This window comes from Canis lupus, chromosome 9 (genome assembly GCF_011100685.1).
Source record: "Canis lupus familiaris isolate Mischka breed German Shepherd chromosome 9, alternate assembly UU_Cfam_GSD_1.0, whole genome shotgun sequence".
In the NCBI taxonomy this organism is placed as follows: domain Eukaryota; kingdom Metazoa; phylum Chordata; class Mammalia; order Carnivora; family Canidae; genus Canis; species Canis lupus.
Genome location: NC_049230.1, coordinates 49388979 through 49407008, shown reverse-complemented (window position 1 = coordinate 49407008; position 18030 = coordinate 49388979). Strand labels below are relative to the sequence as shown.

At 60.7% G+C, this 18030-nt stretch overlaps 1 protein-coding gene across 1 annotated transcript in view; it reads right to left on the bottom strand.

The window, feature by feature from the left end:
* Window positions 1-12713: 12713 nt before the first annotated feature.
* NACC2 (NACC family member 2) overlaps window positions 12714-18030 on the bottom strand; it is a 31506-nt gene continuing 26189 nt past the window's right edge. Inside the window, 2 exon segments of the mRNA XM_038548788.1 lie at window positions 12714-17522; window positions 17524-17738. Coding sequence (XP_038404716.1) covers window positions 17232-17522; window positions 17524-17738 — 506 coding nt within the window. The 3' untranslated portion in view covers window positions 12714-17231.

The window sequence follows — 18030 nt, the reverse complement described above, 5'->3', positions numbered from 1 at the left end:
TGCTGGGCAACCCCGGCCTTGCCCGCGCCCTTCCCCAGGTCCCTGTAGACAGGAGGACACCTAATCCCATGGCTCAGAGGCCCCAGGACTGTGGCCCCAGCAGAAGTGCAGAGCCCTGAGGAGGGGCCTGGTCAGGGTCACAGGGTGGGTGGGGGAAGTTCCGGGCACACAGCAAGTGCTCAGGACGTGGCTGCTGCTATGATCCGTTATCATAATTATTTTGTAATTTGTGGAAAAACATAATGAAATTATAGACTCAGAAAGTGCTTTGTAGAGTCAATAGCGTTGCCTTATACCTTGACCTTGGTGATGGGGCAGGGCAGAGTGGGGTCCAGAGAGCCTGGGGCCTGGCAGATCTGGTGGAGGCAAGCAGCCACCCCACCCTCCCTATCCCCTTCCCCCTCCACTGCCTGAAGATCAGACACGCAGGTGGGTCCTCCCAGCTACCCAGAGATTCCACATGTGGACTCCTGTCCTCCTCCCAGCTTGGGGGTCCCCTGTGTGTTGAGGACCTCTCTTCCCTGGGCATCTAACTGGAAATAGAGACCTCCCCTCCTTCACCTGCATTTTCATGAGAAGGCGGGGTGGGGGACAGGTCCCTCAATCCTGCTGGGCTCTCCTGGACCCCTCCTGCCACCTTGCTTTGGACTCTCCGGGTCCCCACAGACCCTAAGAAAAGCAGGCAGGTGGCTTCTGTTGCCATCACCAGAAACCAGATTTCTCAAGTGCGCACCGTCCCCCCCATTACAAATGAGGAAACAGAGGCTCAAAAGGCCAGTCTTTGTGCCGAGGTCGGCAGGGTGCCCCCGGAGTAGTGCTGAGTCTGACCCAGGGCCAGACTGGGACAGACGAGGTCTTGACCTCCAGCCCACTGGGAAGACACCAATCCAAAATATGAGTCTGGGTGAAGCTGTGCGGAGCGCCTTTAACAAGCGCTGCTCTGCTCGTGGCTGGGGTGCGACCACAGCCCCTCCTGGGAGGCTGCCCCGGCCAAGGGTGCCCAAGCCAGGGCTGCGGGCTCCGTGGGGCAGCCAGGGCCAAAGGGAAGGGTGGCCTTGGCAGAGGGACTGTGTGGGCAAAGGTCCCGTGGCAGAGACAGAGAGAAGGCCAAGGCGTCAAGGCACAGGGAGTGAGGGCCAGAGCGGGCCCGGGAGACAGGGGGTCAGAGGCAGGAGGAGCTGGTGTGGGGGAGGGGGGATTGCCAAGTAAAATACAGAATGCCCAGTTAATTTTAAATTTCAAATAGGGGGATCCCTGGGTGGCGCAGCGGTTTGGCGCCTGCCTTTGGCCCCGGGCGCGATCCTGGAGACCTGGGATCGGATCCCACGTCGGGCTCCCGGTGCATGGAGCCTGCTTCTCCCTCTGCCTGTGTCTCTGCCTCTCTCTCTCTCTCTCTCTCTGTGACTATCATGAATAAATAAATAAAATCTTTAAAAAAAAAAAAAATAAAAAAATAAATTTCAAATAGGGGCGGCCCGGTGGCTCAGCGGTTTAGCGCCGCCGTCAGCATGGGGTGTGATCCTGGAGACCTGGGATCGAGTCCCGTGTTGGGCTCCCTGCATGGAGCCTGCTTCTCCCTCTGCCTGTGTCTCTGCCTCTCTCTCTTTCTGTCTGTCATGAGTGGATGAATAAAATCTTTAAAATAAATAAATAAATAAATAAAAATTTAAATAAATAAATAAATTTCAAATAAATGATGATTCCTTCGTTTGTGCCCCCAAATTGCATGGGACATACTAGAAAAATATTGGTGTGTGAAATTCAGATTTAATTAGATGTCACGTATTCTTACTTAGTACACCTGGGCAGCTTGGGAGCACCCACCCAGCTGCAGGGTGAGCCTGGGCCAGAATCTTGCCCCTGCCTGAGAGGCCCTGCTGGGTACACACAGACAGAGCTGACCTCCCTCCTGACCCTCCCATGCCCATGCTGCAAGGTCCTTTCCTGGAAGTGACAGAGGGGCCTGCGTCCAGCCAGTTGGCCCCCTTCCAGGAGGGAATATGTGACTGACCTTAGTTACTGGAGGCCTGGGTGCTACTGTCCTCGGTAGGCCCCATGCCCCCAGCCCCCTGCCCAGGCTCACTGGGCGGCTGCAGGGCTGCTCAGACCCCGCCTGGCCAGGCCGAGGGTGGAGGCCACTGGCTCCCCCGAAGCAGGTGATTAACATCTACTTTTAGGGCCAAAGGAGATTGATTATCAATAGTGCGGCTGCCAGTTATGGGAAGGGTAGTAGGGGTGTTAATCTGCTCGAGGTTGGGAAACTAGTTTCCTGCTGTCTGGAGACGGAAGGAACCTCCCCTTCTGTCTCAGGAGGGACACAGTGACCAAATTGATGGCAGCCACAGAAGCTCGTTGTACACTCAGCGGCTTCTAGCCCCTGGCTTGAGAGGAAGTGGGGGCCTGCTGGGGACAGGGTGGGGGGGGCCTGCTCCGGAATCACTCCTTTCCCCAGCTCCTCCACCCCCCTGGGCCGGCAGAGGGGGCAGCCCAAGGCGAGGAAGGTGTCCCCCACCCCACCAAAGCTCCAGGGCTCCCCTCCCAGACCGGGCACCTGGCCTTCAGGCATCCACCCACATGGGCGGGCATCCCCCCAACCTCTCTCTCCTGCAGGATTCCATGACATCATCCAGGCCAGCCTGGGGGGACTGGGCTCTGGAAACTACAGGTTGGGGCAGGCAGGTGGCCAGGGCAGGCTGGGATGGAGAGGCCAGCCCCGCTTCCTGTGTGCACCCAGGCGCAACCTGGGCAATAGATGCAGTAAGTGCTTAGATCTCAATAATCAAAGAATAATCAATGGGTCTTTAATTTCCATACAATAACTGTCTTATTAAATCTAAATTTAATGTGCTTCTAGCATCCTTAATTTAAAGTGTTACTGCGCCCACCATCTGCTCCACTAACTACAAATGCAGGGAACACATGACTCAGAGCAGCACAAAAGCAAGGTGCTGGGACTCACATGCACAGCTGTGGCTCCCGTCGCACCCCCCCACCGCCCGCCCCAGAAGGCTGGCCCCGGGGCGTGCACTCACTCTCCAGGGGCCTTCTCTCTCCCTCTCTCTCTCTCTCTCTCAGCACAACCCCAGAGCCAGCCGGGGAATCTGATGGGAGACAGGGCCACAGGAGATCCCCTTTCTCTTTCCAGGGCTGGGCCCCCCACCCCGGGGCCCCCCCACCCCGGGGCCGGGCAGCCATGCTGGCTCTGGGTGCCCCATCTTTGTCCTGGCTGTGTCCCTCAGCCCCCGCTCCGCCCCCCCCAGCAGGAAGCCAGGAAGCCTGTCCTGCTCCCCGCCTGCCCCCCCCTCCACCGCTGCCCAGGGCACTGTGGACCCTCTGCTGCCTCTGTCCCTGGACAGGTGCCAGGGTGTCTGGCCCCCTCAGGTGACCCTCATGACACCCTACCCCAGACATGAGATGCAGGGAAGCCTGTGGCTAGGGGCTGCTCACGGGACCCTTTTGCAAGGGGAACAAGATGGTGACAGGCCTGGGCGGGGAGGGGAGGGGGACTGGAGCACCTTCCTCCTGGTTGGGAGGGGCGGGGCGGGTTCACCAGTGGATGGCTGACCTTGGGGGGGTGGGAGGCATGTGGGGACAGCCTGGGGGGCATTGGGATTGGGAGACTACTGGCTCTTTGATCCCTTCCCTGGGCCTGCTAGATGGCTGCCTCTCTGGCCTTGTCCCTTGTCCCTTCCTGTCCATTCCCCCAGTATCTGGAAGTTGCCCTGGAAGCCCCTCCTGACCCAGGTCACCCCTGGTCTGGAAGAAGTCAGGAAGCCCCTTCTGGGACCAGCGATCCCAAGCTGGCTCTGTGCCCCACTCTTGTGCCCCTGGTCAGCCTGGCTCCACCCTGCAGCTAACAGCGTCCCCTGCCCCTGTCACCTGCCCTTCTTTTTTTTTTTTTAAAGATTTATTTATTTATTTATTTATTTATTTATTTATTTATTTATTTATTTATTTATGATAGACAGAGAGAGAGAGAGGCAGAGACACAGGAGGAGGGAGAAGCAGGCTCCATGCCGGGAGCCCGATGCAGGACTCGATCCCGGGACTCCAGGATCGCGCCCTGGGCCAAAGGCAGGCGCCAAACCGCTGAGCCACCCAGGGATCCCTCACCTGCCCTTCTGATAGCCAGGCCTTTGTCCCTCCGCTGCCCGCTTGAGGAAAGTCAGCCACCTCTGGCAGGGCTGGGCTATCTATCCTGGAGATCACAGACCCGGGCTCAGCCACACCACATCCCCGCTGGGGCCCTGCCCTCCCGCACCTGTCTGCTCTCAGTGCTCCGAGCCCCGCGGCTGGCCAGATCCCACCTGCAAGCCCACACTGGTGAGGGCACTCTGCCTGCCACGAGGGGCCCCTGGCACCAAACCCCTGCTTGGGACAGTGGCTGGTGGAGGGTGTTGCCTGGCCTGACTCAGCTCCACCACCCACTGGCCATAAGGAGTTACTTTTTTAAATTGTGGCAAAATACACAAAAGATAAAATTTACACATTTAACCATTATAAAGTGGTCAATTGTACATTCCTAACAATGCGGTGCAGCCAATGCCACTACCCAAGTTTAGAACGTCATCTCCCCCCAGAACGAGGTTGTGTGCCCGTTTGGCAGCTGTTCCCCCAGTCTGGGTCCCCGCGCCACTGGTCTGCTTCCCTGTCTCAGGGCATTTGGCACAAGTGAAGTCCCACGGTGCGTGTCCTCGTGCACGTGGCTGCTCTCACTCAGCATCATGTCTTCCAGGTTCATCCACGTGGCCACGTGAATCAGCATCTCCTCTCTCTGGTTCTGAGCATTCTGTTGCGACGTGGACCCTGCGTGCTCATCCCCTCACCTGTAGATGCCCCTTGGGTGGTTTCTACCTCCCAGCCATCGCGCCCAGGGCCATGGTGTGCGGGGGAGGACAGGGTTTTGCCTCAACATCCCCCTGGCAGTTCTTCGGGGTGTACAGGGCCCAGTGCCACTGCTGGGCCCCCTGGTGGCACCGCAAGGCAGGCCTGCAGCAGACAGGTGTGAGCCGGGGGGGTCCGTAGCCTCAGGTAACCCCACCTGTTGTATGGAAACTGTCCCCGCTTTCCCATGGGGATGGCTGTCAGCACCAGGCTCCAAAGGTGACAGCCACGGTTTCTGAGCACACGCTATGCGTCAGCCACGTAGTTCGTGGCATGCAGTCGGTGCTCTATAAATACCAAATGGAGAGGCACTTTCCAATTTCCATGCCACTTGGGCAAGGTAGAAACTGTTATTTCGCAAAACCTCACAGAGGTTAAGTGACTTCAAAAGTCCCCCAGCCCAAGGGTGGAGCCGGGCTGCTCACTGCCCAGGGGCATCTGGCCAGAGGATGAAGCAGTTCCCATGCTGCTCTGCTCCCCACCCCACACCATGTGTCTTCGCCCATGACACCTCGTGGGGACTAGCGCAGAGGTGTGGAGCATCTTGGGGAGGCCTGGAAACGTCCTGCCAGGGGCCCACACTGGCCCAGGCTTAGGCGGGGAGCCTCGGGCCACCCTCTGCTGGGTGGAGGTGACATGGGCACAGGACACCTCTGTTGCAGGAATGGGGAGGAGGCCTGACCCAGTGGTCCAGGCCAGCCTCTGCTGGAGGGATCACCAGGAGAAGGCAGTTCAGAGGGGCACCTGCCTCCACATAGGGATGAAGGCTGAGGGTCAGACCCTTCACACTCCTGCCCTGAGCAGAGGAGAACAGGAGGGAGGCCACTGTGATCATGCCCCTGCAATGTGTGGCACGCCTGATGGACACTGTCCCTCCTCCCTCCACAGCTTCCAGGTGGGAGCTACTGCTCCTGCACAGAGAAGGAGACTGAGGTTCAGAGTGGCCCAGCCAAGGCTCATGGAACATAGGCCCAGGGTCCTTCCCCACACGGCTTGTCCCCGCTTGACCCTGCTACTCTGGCTGCTGGGCCCAGCTTTCCCTGGATTCTTGTGCCAGCATCCCCCACTGGCATCCTTCCGTGGCTGAGCGTATGCAGGCTGGGGAGCCAGGTTCTTGGCTGGCCTGAGCAGAACCTGCCCGGCCAGCACCCACTGAACCTATACTCTGCACTGTGCAGCAGTGTGGACCCCATAAGCATGACTTCGGGGGTCCCAAGCTCTTGGAGGCAGCCAGATCCCATTTGATGGAGGGAAAAACCGAGGCCCAGAGGAGCTGTGTGCACGCCAAGGCCAAAGCGGGGAGAAAGGAGGGGGGCGGTGCTCCACACGGCCCATCCTGGTTGCTCCTAGGCCGCCTATCCCCCCCACCCCGCCACAGCCCCTCCCATGTGGGCTCCTCTACACAGACGTGTCCTCGGAAAGTTCCACTTTGGCTTCCGCTTGGATCCCGACCTGGGTCCTCCCCGTGATCGACCGCTTGTTAATCAAATTGATTTCCATCCCAAAGTCCTGCCGGCTGCCTGCATTCCAGGAGCGGTATTTTGAGCACAGACATATAATCAAACGGCAAAAAGCAGAGGGCGCACAGGGCCTCTCTGCCAATCGAATAAAAGCTAAATGGCCTGAGCTTTCAGGCCTAATCACTGCTGGATTCCCACTCAGGGTGGGTCTCCCGCGAGTCCGTCCATCCGATCAAGGCTGGGCTCCTCCAAGCACTTTGGCACCGGGTCCTAACTTCCCTTCCAGCCGTGCCCGCCTTGCCAGTCCTGCACTGCTCGTCTGAGGTGGCCTGATGCTCCCCTCCCAACCCAAGTCCAGCGTCCCCTGCAGGAGGGGCTCCACCGTGTGGTCCTGGAGACGCTCATGGGCCAGCACTGGGCAGTGCACGACCTCCTGGTATGTCCCCTGGGACTGGAGTTCCCATAGGGGCTGAAGCCAGGGCACAAGTCAGCTGTCCAGCCCAGGCTGGCTCTGGGGCTGCACGGACCTGGGCCCGGGAAGGTTCTGGAAGGAGTGCGTGCGGTCCCAAAGGCGGGTGGCTTCCCAGGGCCTGTGTGCAGACGAGGCCAGGCACCCCTGCAGCCAGGGCCCCAGCCCAGGGAGACCCTTTCCAGCCCACACAGGGCCTCCAGGTGGTGAGTCTGGCTTTGCCCTCCACCCCTCCCCTCCACCCCTGCCTCACTCATCAAGGAGCAGGTGGGGCTTCCTTTCACACCCACCTTGTTGGCAGGGAGAGAGGCAGCCACTCTGATCAGAGCCAGCCCGGAGCTCCTTTCTCAGGAATCTGTCCTGGCCCTGGGGCCATCCCTCCCCGCTCCAAGCTCCGCAGCCTAGTCCCCTCTCCACGGGGGTCCAGTCCCCTGTCCCTGTGACCCCCGTGCCCTGCAGGACCCCACAGCTTTGCCCTGCCCATCAGCCCTCAGGTCCAAGGCCTGGTGCTGGGGGCAGGGGCTCCATGGGCTTCTGGGGGGTGGGGCTGGGCCTAGGGGCGGGGCATGGTGGGGTGTGGCTGCGCCTCCTGTGGCCTCGCCTCTGCTGGCCACAGGGCTACCCTGGGTTGTGGGTGACAACCCTGGGTGATGGCCTCCCCATGAGGGAGCTGGGAACCTTATGGGCGTGGGGGAGGGGCGTGGGGGGGCTCCTGCAGTGATGACGGGGCCCCGCTCTAGCAGAGAGAGCTCTTGGGGTTCCTGTAGTTTGTACTGGATGCAGTGTCCCCCTTAAGGTTTCCCCCCAGACCACAATTACTCCCTACCGACCCTTGGCCCTTTCCAGAGCCCTGACCCCAGAAGCTGAAGCCAGAATTGGGGCAGACGCTCACAGGGGTTGCAGCTGACACAGGGCTGCTCACCTGGCCTGCAGCCCAGCCCACCCTCCGTGGGAATCCTGCTCTGGCTTCTAAAGTGTCATTCAAGGCCCACCGCTGGTGACAAGAGTGGGTGCTCCACCCCCATGTGCATGGCTGTGAGCTCCCTGCTTCTTTGGGGTTGTGGGGCTGCCATGCAGAGGCCTCTGCTGAGCCCTGCATCTGGAGGCTAACCCTGAGGGAACACAGATATTGCCCAGTGGGCTTGTCTGTTCACCCCCCGTGGCCGCTTGGGCCAGATGCCGGCTCCTCAGGACCACAACCGCCTCCTCTCCGGGGACCTGACTGAGAAGCTGAAGGAGCCCCCAAGACCCCTGTTCCCAGCACCAGCCTCTGCAGGTTGGAGCCCCTCGGGGCAAGGGCTGTGTTAGGCCAGGCCGCCTGCCCCTCACCTGCTCCTCACCTGCTCCTCACCTGCTCTGCTAGGCCCAGGGGTTGCCCCGGCAGGTGGCTCCAGCTCTGGGCCCCTTGTACCCCTCATGGGTGTCCCCAGGTGAGCCACCTGGGCGCTCTGCCCTTCCTTAAAGAGCCCCGGGGTCACCCGTGGGGACAGGCTAGGTGCCCTGTTCTTTCCCTCCTCAGAGGAAGGGCTGCGGGTCCCCTTGTGGCAGGGGCGAGGCATGGGCAGCCCTCGCCCCGGTCCGACACGTGAGGCTGAGGGAATGTATCCACCTCTCTGTGGGCCCAGGCTGAGCCCCTCCAACCTGCCATCCTGGGGAGCCTTGCCCCTCGGCCCGGGTCACTGAGGTCATTGCCGAGCAGGGATGGATTCAGATCCTGGCTCTGCCACAGGGGAGACCCCGGATACTTAGGAGCCTCAATTTCCCTGCCTGAAAAATGGGGCTGGGACCAGGTGGCCTCACAGGGTTGTGTTGGGGCTTCCATGGGATCCTGCAGGGTCAGGCTGGCTCCCAGTGAGGCCTGAGCCAGAGTGCTGACTCCTGCTCACAGACCAGGGGTGCTCCTGCCTGCCCTCCTTACCCCCTGGGGGACCTACGTTGGATCCTGGCCCTGTCTGTGTTCTGTGGGTGGAGCAGTTCCCCACCAGAGGCCTGAGCACAGCCTTTCAGGCAGGTGGTGAGGCCTCGGGGGTCTCAGAGCCCAAAGGCCCCAGAGACCCTGCAGTCGGGAGGCCAAGGCCGAGGTCCAGAGAGGGGCAGACACATGCCAGGGTCACAGCTCATGGCCCTAGTCAGACCTCAAAGCTGGGACTCCTCCAGGCCAGAGTCCCTTCAGTGCAGCATCGCTGGAGGTCGAGGACATGGGGAAGGGTTCTGTCAATGGATGAAGGAATGGGACCGGTGAGCAGCCAGGGTCCCTGTTGGCAGGGAGGCTGGGAGCCATCAATCCCGGCTGGTGCAGGCTCCATGGGCTGCTCACTCCCTCAGGGCGGGAAATGCTCTCCCAGCCTCGAGCTGCATCCAGGCCTCCACGGGCCCAGAGGAAGGAGGGGGTCAGGAGACAGCCCAGGATGGAGACCCGGGCCGCTGGGGCCTGCAGAGGTCACGTTCCCCACCACTGCCTCATGGACTGTCCCTGGGGGCTGCCACTAGGGGTGACCTTCCCTCCTGGCAAGGGCAGACTCCTACGACTGCTTCCTTGGGGGCAAACTTCTGCCCCTGCCCTACTCCAGAAGGCTGGCCACTGCTGGAGTGGGGTGAGAGCCATAGAGTGGGATGCCCCGAGGGGTGGTGTGGCCCATCTGGGTGCCAGCATGGGCCCCCCCCTCCTGGAACCTCCATCCCGGGGAGGGCTGCCTCCTGAACCAGGTGCCCAGGGCTGCTGGGGGAGTGCTTTTCCAGAGCCTGCGTCACCACAGGGAAGCCAGAGGGACACACATGGCTGGCTCCTGGCCAGGGTCACTTCTGTCCCTAACTGGCAGAGTGGGGACACACCAGCCCATCCCTCACATACGGCGTTACTGAGGCAGGAGCCGGCTGGCCCCAGGCCATGCACCGAGCTCGGGGCACAGGGGCTCTGTCCCAGGTTGGTTGGCCCTGTTTGAGGCCCTGATGGCCCGCCCTGGAGGAACAGGCTGCCTTTCCTAGAAGCCGGAGCCTCTGCATGCCCCCGCCTCCAGGCAGTGCTAACCATCTCCCAGCCCCAATGTCTGCTGGCGTTAGTCAATTATGGGTCCCAGGGGGCTGGGAGCAGCTTCTGCTTAGCTGGACCTGCCTCCCTAGCATGGGGGGGGGGGGGGGCGGGCGGAGGTTTGTGAGGATGTCTGGATGAGACCCCTGGCGCTATCATTGTCAGGGCCACCGTGTTGCCCACTTGAGCTCCTCCACCCTCCCCACTGCCTCTCTCGGTTAGAAACCTGCAGCTGAACCCGGTCCCTACGAGTGGGCCCAGGGAGTTCTGGCCGGGGGGGCTAGGATCACAGCAGCCTTCCCACCCCTGGTCCACCCGGAACAGCTTCCCTTCACTGATGGAGGCCCCATCGAGGGGGTTACAGGGGAGGGACAGACCCAGGCCGGAGATCCTGTCCAGCCTCCCCTCGTGGCTGTGCTCCCACTGAGGGCACCTGATGCATCCCCACCCCCACCTTACAGGCTCCTGGGCCCCTCCCTACCTCAGCCCCATCCCTCAGTACGGGCCACAGACTCCTTAGGAGAGCCCAAGAAGGCAATGGCATCGTGCCCCCTTGGATACAGGGGCAGCCGACCCTTTATAACCCCTACTGTCACCTCCTGCATGTCCCCCATGTGCCCAGACATGTGGAGGCCTCCAGTGGCCAAAATATCTCAGAGCCAGGTGCACTGAAGACCCCACCCCTTCTACCACCCTACCCCCCTTCCCAACCCAGTGCCCTAATCTACTGTCCACCTGTCCACCCTCCCCTTTCTTTCTGATGGAGATCCCCCAGTGGTCCCTTGACAAGTGTCTGTGTCCACATCTAAGCAGATCCCCCTGCCCCAGCCCTCCTGGGGCCACCGGATGGCATGGATATAACAGAGCTGAGACTGACCCGCCCCAAGCCTCCTTGGCAGCAGCAGATGAGTAGGGACTCTCTTCTAGCCAGGCTTTGCCAGCATGGCAGGGGGTGCCCAGTGCAGGGCCTCAGGCTCCCCCTCCAGGCAGGGATGGTGCCCATCCAGTGGGGGTTGTGAAGAACACACCACTGAAGGCTTGTCAATGACGAGTGATCGCCCCTGGCCCTCCCTCCTCCCTGCCAGCCCCCTGCACTGACCAGGCCCCCAGCAACCGGCCCTCTCGCCTCCCTGCCCACCTCCTGCACTTCCTCCACAGGCTTAGAACCACCCCCACCCCAGGGGCTCAGACCCTTTATGCTGAGGACAAAGGGCTCCAGGGCAGAGCCTCTGGTCCTGCTGACGCTGCACCCTCCTCCCAGGGCAGGACAAAGGGTTGAGAGGAGGGGCTGAGCGTCTGATGCCTCAGCCAGTCTCTATCCAGACTGCGAGGGAAGGGAGGCCGGCTGAAGGACAGGGGCGTGGGGGGGTGGTACAGAGCACAGGCTGGCGGGTGCCTGGACCCTCATCCTGAAACACCTGGAGACCCCATGCCACAGGATCCCAGCAGAACTGGGTTCCAAGCCCAGACCCTCCTCGCACCCCCACTCCTAGGGTCCTCAGCTGGCCCTGGACCAACTGGGTGGGGCATTTGGAAGCCTGTGAGGGGACTTCAGGGCCTCCCACGTGTGTGTACCATGGCCCAAGGGTGGGCTTATCTCCACCAGCCCAGGGAGGTGACGAGGGAATCCACCGCATCCAGCAGCTTGGAGGCCTGGGTGGGAAGGGGCTTGCACAGGCCCGAGATGACTCCGGTCAGCTGGACTGGGGGTGGCAGGAAACAGCTCTGAAAACAAGACCAGAAGTGGCACGCTGTCCCAGTGGCCAGAGCTGGGCTTGGGGGTGGGGTGGGCACATGCATACCCAGCTCCTCAGCCCCGCCCAGCCCAGACTCCCTGGGCATTCCTGGGGAGAGACTGTGATGTGTGGATCCCAAGCCACCATGCCCCTGGATGCAGGGCTCCCCACTGCAGAGGGCCCCTTAGAAACCCACACCCACCCACTTTAGACTCTGTGCCTGCTCCATGCTGGCCATGGCTCCAGGGGACTGCATTCTGGGGACATCCCCACGAAGCAGGTCTACAGACCCCGGCCCTTGGGAGAAGCAGCTCACTAAACAAGTGAGCAAATACACCCATGGCTCAGCTCAGGCATAGAGCAGCGGGGCAGACGTGAAGGAATAAAGGAATCGGGAGCCTGCCCGTGGGTGGTGAGGGTGAGGTGGGGCGGGAGGGGTGCATGTGCGAGGGGGGGTGGGGGGCCCTAATCCAGGTCTGAGGGACACACTGATGCCCTGCTCACCCAGGGTTCAGGTTTCAGGGGGAGCTGAAACAAAGGAGGCAGAGACGTGAGAACTTCCGTCCAGAGCTGGTCTGGTCAGATGGTGCCAACAGTGGTGGGAGATGCCGTGGGGGCCACCCAGTCTCAGAGGTCCCAGTCAGGCAGGGGCACCTTCTGTTCTGTTCATTTGCAATTCTCCCTCTGTCCATCTAGGGGCAGACCCGGCCGGGAGGAGGTAGCTGGGGTGGAAGGAGGTAGCCTCACACCTGGTGGGTGGCTGGCAGGTGAGCCAGGTGAGCTGGCTTTCCCAGTTTACAGACAATAAAAAGAAAAGGAGCCCCTCCCAGGGCCCTCCCACAAGCATGTCACCCCCTCCACCCCTGGGCATCCTGCCCACCCAGCCCCCTGCCCCTGTAAGTTAAGACATTAGAGGAAGGAGAGGTAAGGCCTCAGTGGCCCCGGACCCCACAGCAGCCAGATCTCTGCCCCTGGGTGGGCAGTGGGCAACGAGCCTGTGGGCCCCACTCCCCCCTGGTGATCCTGGGCCCAGAGGGTGTCCCAAGTCTCCCCGGGACCCCTGCACAACAGCCGGCTTCCTCCCTGGCCCCGCAGTGTCTGCCCCAGTCCCACTGACTGAGTAAAGTGCAGGCCACTTGGGTTTGAACTGACTTTATTCACTTGGGTTTGAACTGACTTTATTATTCTGTAAATGTGAATTTTACAAAGCGCTTTACAATTAACGATCACATCCTCCTGTTTGTAACTGACTTCCACCTCCTGAACTGGCTCTGCGCGCAACAGAAGCCCTGGGTTTCCTGGCCGCCCGTGGGGCGGACGTCTCTGCAGGTGGAGTGACCAGTGCAGCAGCGTCGGCCTCGGCTCAGAAGCAACAGTCTTGACTCTGCGGAACAGCAGTGGGAAGGAGAGAGGACGCACCTGCTGAGGCTAGAACCAGCTCACTCACGGTGGTGGGGGGGGGGGAGGTTCTAGGAAACAAACCTGCTCCACGGCATAGGGACAGTGATTTCATTTATTTATTGTTTAACAGTCGTGAGTTACAGTAGGACTTAACCCCTCACCAGACTGGACATCAACCGTCTCTTTGTAAAAAGGCTCTTTTTTCCAAACATTCCGTCCAAAGGATGAATGGTCTGTTTGCACCCAGTGCCATCCAAATGTTCAAGTCAAAAATATTTATACATTTTATACTTAGTTCTTTTTTTTTTTTTGTCTGCTAAAAATAGTATTGCAAGTTTTGGCTTCTTTTGACATAAAAATTACAATCATGTGCAAAACGCTAACAATGAAAGGGTTGATCAGAATTCAAGCAGGTTGTCCAATCTGAATGCTTTAGATTCTGCATAATTTTCCTTTTCAGTTTTTTTTTTCCAAAGAAACAAAACAAACAAACAAACAAAATCCAAAACCTTTGCCATGTTAGAAACATCTTGTACCAAGCCCTAACGATCTCTGGCCGGCAGTGGCAGCAGTGGCAGCGGGTAACACGTGCTCGGAGCTGCCCAGCTGACATAATGACAAATTTATGCACCAGCAACATTCTGAAACAGTAGTTAAAGCTCAAGACAGCTATGAACTCTCAATTCTGTGTTTAGGATTTACTGCTCGCAGAAGCAAACAGAGGTTTCCTTGCAGTTTTCCGTTGCTTAATGGGCCATCGGCCTCCTTCCACCAGCATCAAGATATTTCCATAAAAATAACCCATCTGAGGGGAATCTAAGCAGTAAATGGCTGGGGGATGGGTGTGAGCTGGTGCTCTGAAGGTTCCTGCCATTAAAGGGGACCGGGTCAGGGCCCCCCCGCAAACCCTGAACACCCTAGTGGCCGTCCACACCCCCACCATCCCCTCCCAGCTCCAAGCACAACCAAAGGAGAAGGAGCTCCCACGGCGGTCCTGGCACCAGGGCTGGCACCAGGGTGGCCGGCAGAGGGGCTGCGGCCCCTCACCCACGAGGCCGCATTGGGGGAATGGGGCAAGGCAAGACAATCGATTCAAACGCAAAGTGAAGCAACCACAGAGAACTCTGGGTGAGAGCAGACACAGTGCAGAACACAAGACAGAATTCAAGTACCGAGACGCACCGGCCAGGCCGGCGGCCCCACCGGCTCACAGTATCCGTCACATCTCCTCATCCCTGCTTCTGGACCTTCTGCGCTGCATTCCAGCCGCCTCCTGCGGCACAGCCCGGTGGCTGGGGAGGGCGGGGGAGGACGGGGGCCCAGCCGGCTGCCCACCGTGTCCGCTCCGCCAGGGTCCAGTCCCTTTCCTCCTCGAGAAGGCGCGGGTCTAACTTAGCTCTATAATAGACTCTACATAGTGTATGCATATTGCTAATAGTCAAGCTCGAGAATAAAGGTGCAGACATGTCATAAATACTGAGTGGCTTGTCTCTCGGTCTACAGGGTCTGGGTGAGTCAGGATCACGCTCACAGGACAGGATTAGTCGTCTTGTAAACAGAGGAGGGGGAGGGTCCGGTTTTCTTAATTGGTTTTCCTTGGGAAAAATGATCAGAAGATGCTAAGGCACTCTGGAAGGCCCCTCCGAGCCCAGGCCCGCCGCTGCCCGCCCCGCGGAACATTCAGGACGCGGAGGGAGCGCCCCGGCAGATACAATCATCAGCCATGCCCGTCTGCAAACGCTCTGGACCCACGTCCACCGCGGGACACATTAGTGCAAAACGCTCGGCCTGGCCCGCCTGGGGCACAGGGAGAGCTCAGAACCCATTCACATTGAAGTACTAAAGTTTCACGTATAGCTCTTGCCTTCCTTACCCAGAACAACAAAACAGACGGCGGTTATAAACAATTAAGGGACAGAGGTCATGGGACTTTGTGCTGGCCTGAGCAGCGGTCAGGCCTTCTCTGTGGGCGCCGCCCCGCCTCCACCGGGCCAGGGGCACCCCTTCGTGTCCTGGCCTCAGGTTGGGGTTGTGGGGGGGGGGGGCCCCCGAGGCGGCCACTCTGGAGTGGAGGAGAGAGGGATGAGGGGAGGGAGGGAGGGGGAGGAGGGAGAGCGAGTGCGCGAGCCCTTCTGCTGACAGCCAGGACAGGCTGGCTATCTCCCCAGGGTCCTCAGGGATGGTCAAATTAAAGTGCACGTTGGGGTGTTGGGGTCAGGAAAGGAAGCTGCAGAGGGTGATGGGGTCCACCTTACCCATCCTCCCCTCCATCCCCCACTGGCCGCCTGAGGATGCTGGGGGCTGGCCTCTCAGATGCAGGAGGGTGAGTTCCCAAGTGGCCTGTAGCCCCAGCCCCACGCAGCTCCAAGCCCGACTGGGCCCAGGTCAGGGAAAAAAGAGGTGGAGAGAGAGGCTCAGCTTGGGGCCAAGTGGTGGGTTTGGAGCCCAGCAAGAGTAGAGCCCTTTCAGGCCCAGACTATCCCCTGCCCACCCCTGGCCTCGGGCACAGGGGCTGAGACGAGCTCCCACGGGGCCTGCCCAAGCTCCCCTCACTCCTTTCCAGGAGCCATCGGATCTTCCTGAAACACAGGCAGGGGTCTGGCCTGGCTGGAGGAGGCCAGGAGGCTCTGCCCACAGCCCAGGTCTCCCCCAAAGCCTCTCCCGGCAGGGCAGCAGTCAGGAGGAATCTGAGTGGAAGGTGCCTAAGCCCCCACTGCAGGTTGCCTGCAGCCGGGTGTGGGGCGGGGGGCTCAGCTTTGTGGGTCACAGGGAGGGCTGAGCCAACCTGCGCAGCCCTGCGTGCACACACAGGTGGCGCGGGCTTGCTCTTGCTCTGCACCTGGTCTGGGGAGGCAGTGGGCTGGGGACGGGGAGAGGGACCAACAGACTCCAAGTCTGGGAACAGAGGGGTGTCTGGTCCTGCTGGGGTGGGGGGCTGGGACTTAGGAGGAAGCAAGCCCCCGGAACAAGTGGCCAAGTGAGCACCCTCGCTCATCGAAAAACTGAACTTCAAAGTGAGCATTCCAGCTTGTAACAAACCAACACCTTCTGCGAGCCCCTCCTGGCTGCGCCCTGCCACTGCATTCCAGAACCTCAGCACCTGCCACTCCAGGCTCCCCCTGCCTGCCCCCCTGGCCTCAGAGTGCACATGCCCCCAGGTCTGCAGCACAATATGGGGATGCACTCCAGCCCAGCCTGGCTCCCACCCCCACCTCCTGCTGAGCGAGGGCCCTGGGCCCCTCCTTTGTCACACACCCTGGCTGCATCTCCCTGGGACCCTGCCCTGCTCCTAATAGGAGGCGAGTGGGACCTGGGTCAGGGTTGGGTGGGATGCATACACAGATGACCCAGCCCCAGGCATAGTGGGTTGAGGGCAGGGACACCAAATCCTCCCTAATTTTTTGCTCTTTTGGGTCTCAAAGTTTCAAACCATACATGAAATAGATCTGAATTAAGACAGAAACAAATAAACAAACAAACATAATCCCAACATGGCTGAGGGCTGTGGGGCTGCACCAACCACAGGGCAGCAGGCGGCCCGGGTGGAGCCAGGTGGGGGGCACTCAGGGCAGCAGCTCTCCCTGTTGGCCCAGGTGCACAAGGGGCCGTGGAGCTAAGGGTGCCGGGAGGGCCCTCGGGCAGGGTGGAACGACGAAGGTGTGTGGACTCTCCCTCCCCGCCCCACTGTACCCACACCACTACCCCCACACACACACTCAAACACACACGCACACTCACACACGCGCTCCTGCACCCCACGCACACAGAGGACCCGGCAGGCCTGACCCCCGAGTCTCAGGAAGAGGGAAAATAAGAGGAGTTTGGCCCTTGGGGGCCCAGCCCTGGCCCCTGGCCTCAGAGGGGTGGGTGGGGTTCCCCCGCCGGGTGAGCAACAAGTGTCAGGAGACGCGTGCCCCGCCATAGGCCCCCACTCGGACTCCCAGGCCCCGGGGCCACAGGCTCTCGCCCCTCCTGGAGCAGGGTCAGGGGCCCACAGCCTGGAGACGAACCTCGCGGATACCAAAGGAGCCCTGGGACCTTCCTCGCAACTAGGTCACCAGTGGACTGATCCTTTACAGTATAACGAATGCATTTGTTTCCTTCATAAACTTTAAATACAAGCAGAATAAAAATCACATTTTTTTCAGGCAACAGTAGCAGTTCCGTAGGTAAGTGGCTTGATCACATTTGTTTGTATTAGTAACGCATGCAAGCAGCTTTAGTACCGGTCCCGCGAGGCTCCCGGCGGCTCTCTACAAGGCCCCTGCGTACGATGGCTCCTGTCTCCGGGTGGCGGCGGGCGTCTGCGGCCGGCTGGAGCTGGCGCTGCCCTGCTCAAAGGGCTGCGGGGGGCTCTGGGCGCCAGTGGGCGGCGGCTCGGGTGCTGCCACCTCCTGGATGACCGAGCCGGCCCCATCCGCCTCCTCGCCCGCATCAAACGTGGGGTTGGCGGCGGCGCTCAGGTCGACATTCACGGCGTCAGTCCTCAGAGCCACGATGGTGGCCGCATCGCCCCGCCGCTCCGCGTAGATGCGCTGCTCGAAACACCTGCGCTGTGGCGGGCGGGAAGTCGGGGTCGAGAGGCACACCGGCGGCCGAGGAGCCCATGACCGTGCGGTACATCTCCACGCCCTCGGGCAGCATGGACTTGATCTTGGGCAGCCAGCGCTTGCGGACACGGCGGGCGTTGGTGCACATGTCCGCCGCGATGACGTTCATCTCGCTCTCCTTGAAGCTGGGGGCGAAGTTCTGGCAGTACACTGCAAGCACAGGGCGCCAGGAGGCGGGCATCAGTGGCGAGGGGCCCCGGACGAGCCTTGGGGTCACGGTGCTCACGTCCCTCCCAGGCCTGCACACGGTTCTCCTCCCTGCCGCCCACTGGTACCAGAGGCCATGTGGCCACCCAGGGCCCTCCTGGCCTCAGCCTGAAGACCAGTGGTCACTCTCCTCCCTCCGGCCGAATGTCAGGGGAGGAGGGGCAGGCCAGCGGCAGGGCACAGGCCGGGGCCTCTCCTTGAGCACCAGCTGGCTGTGTGGCCTTGTGCAGGTCCT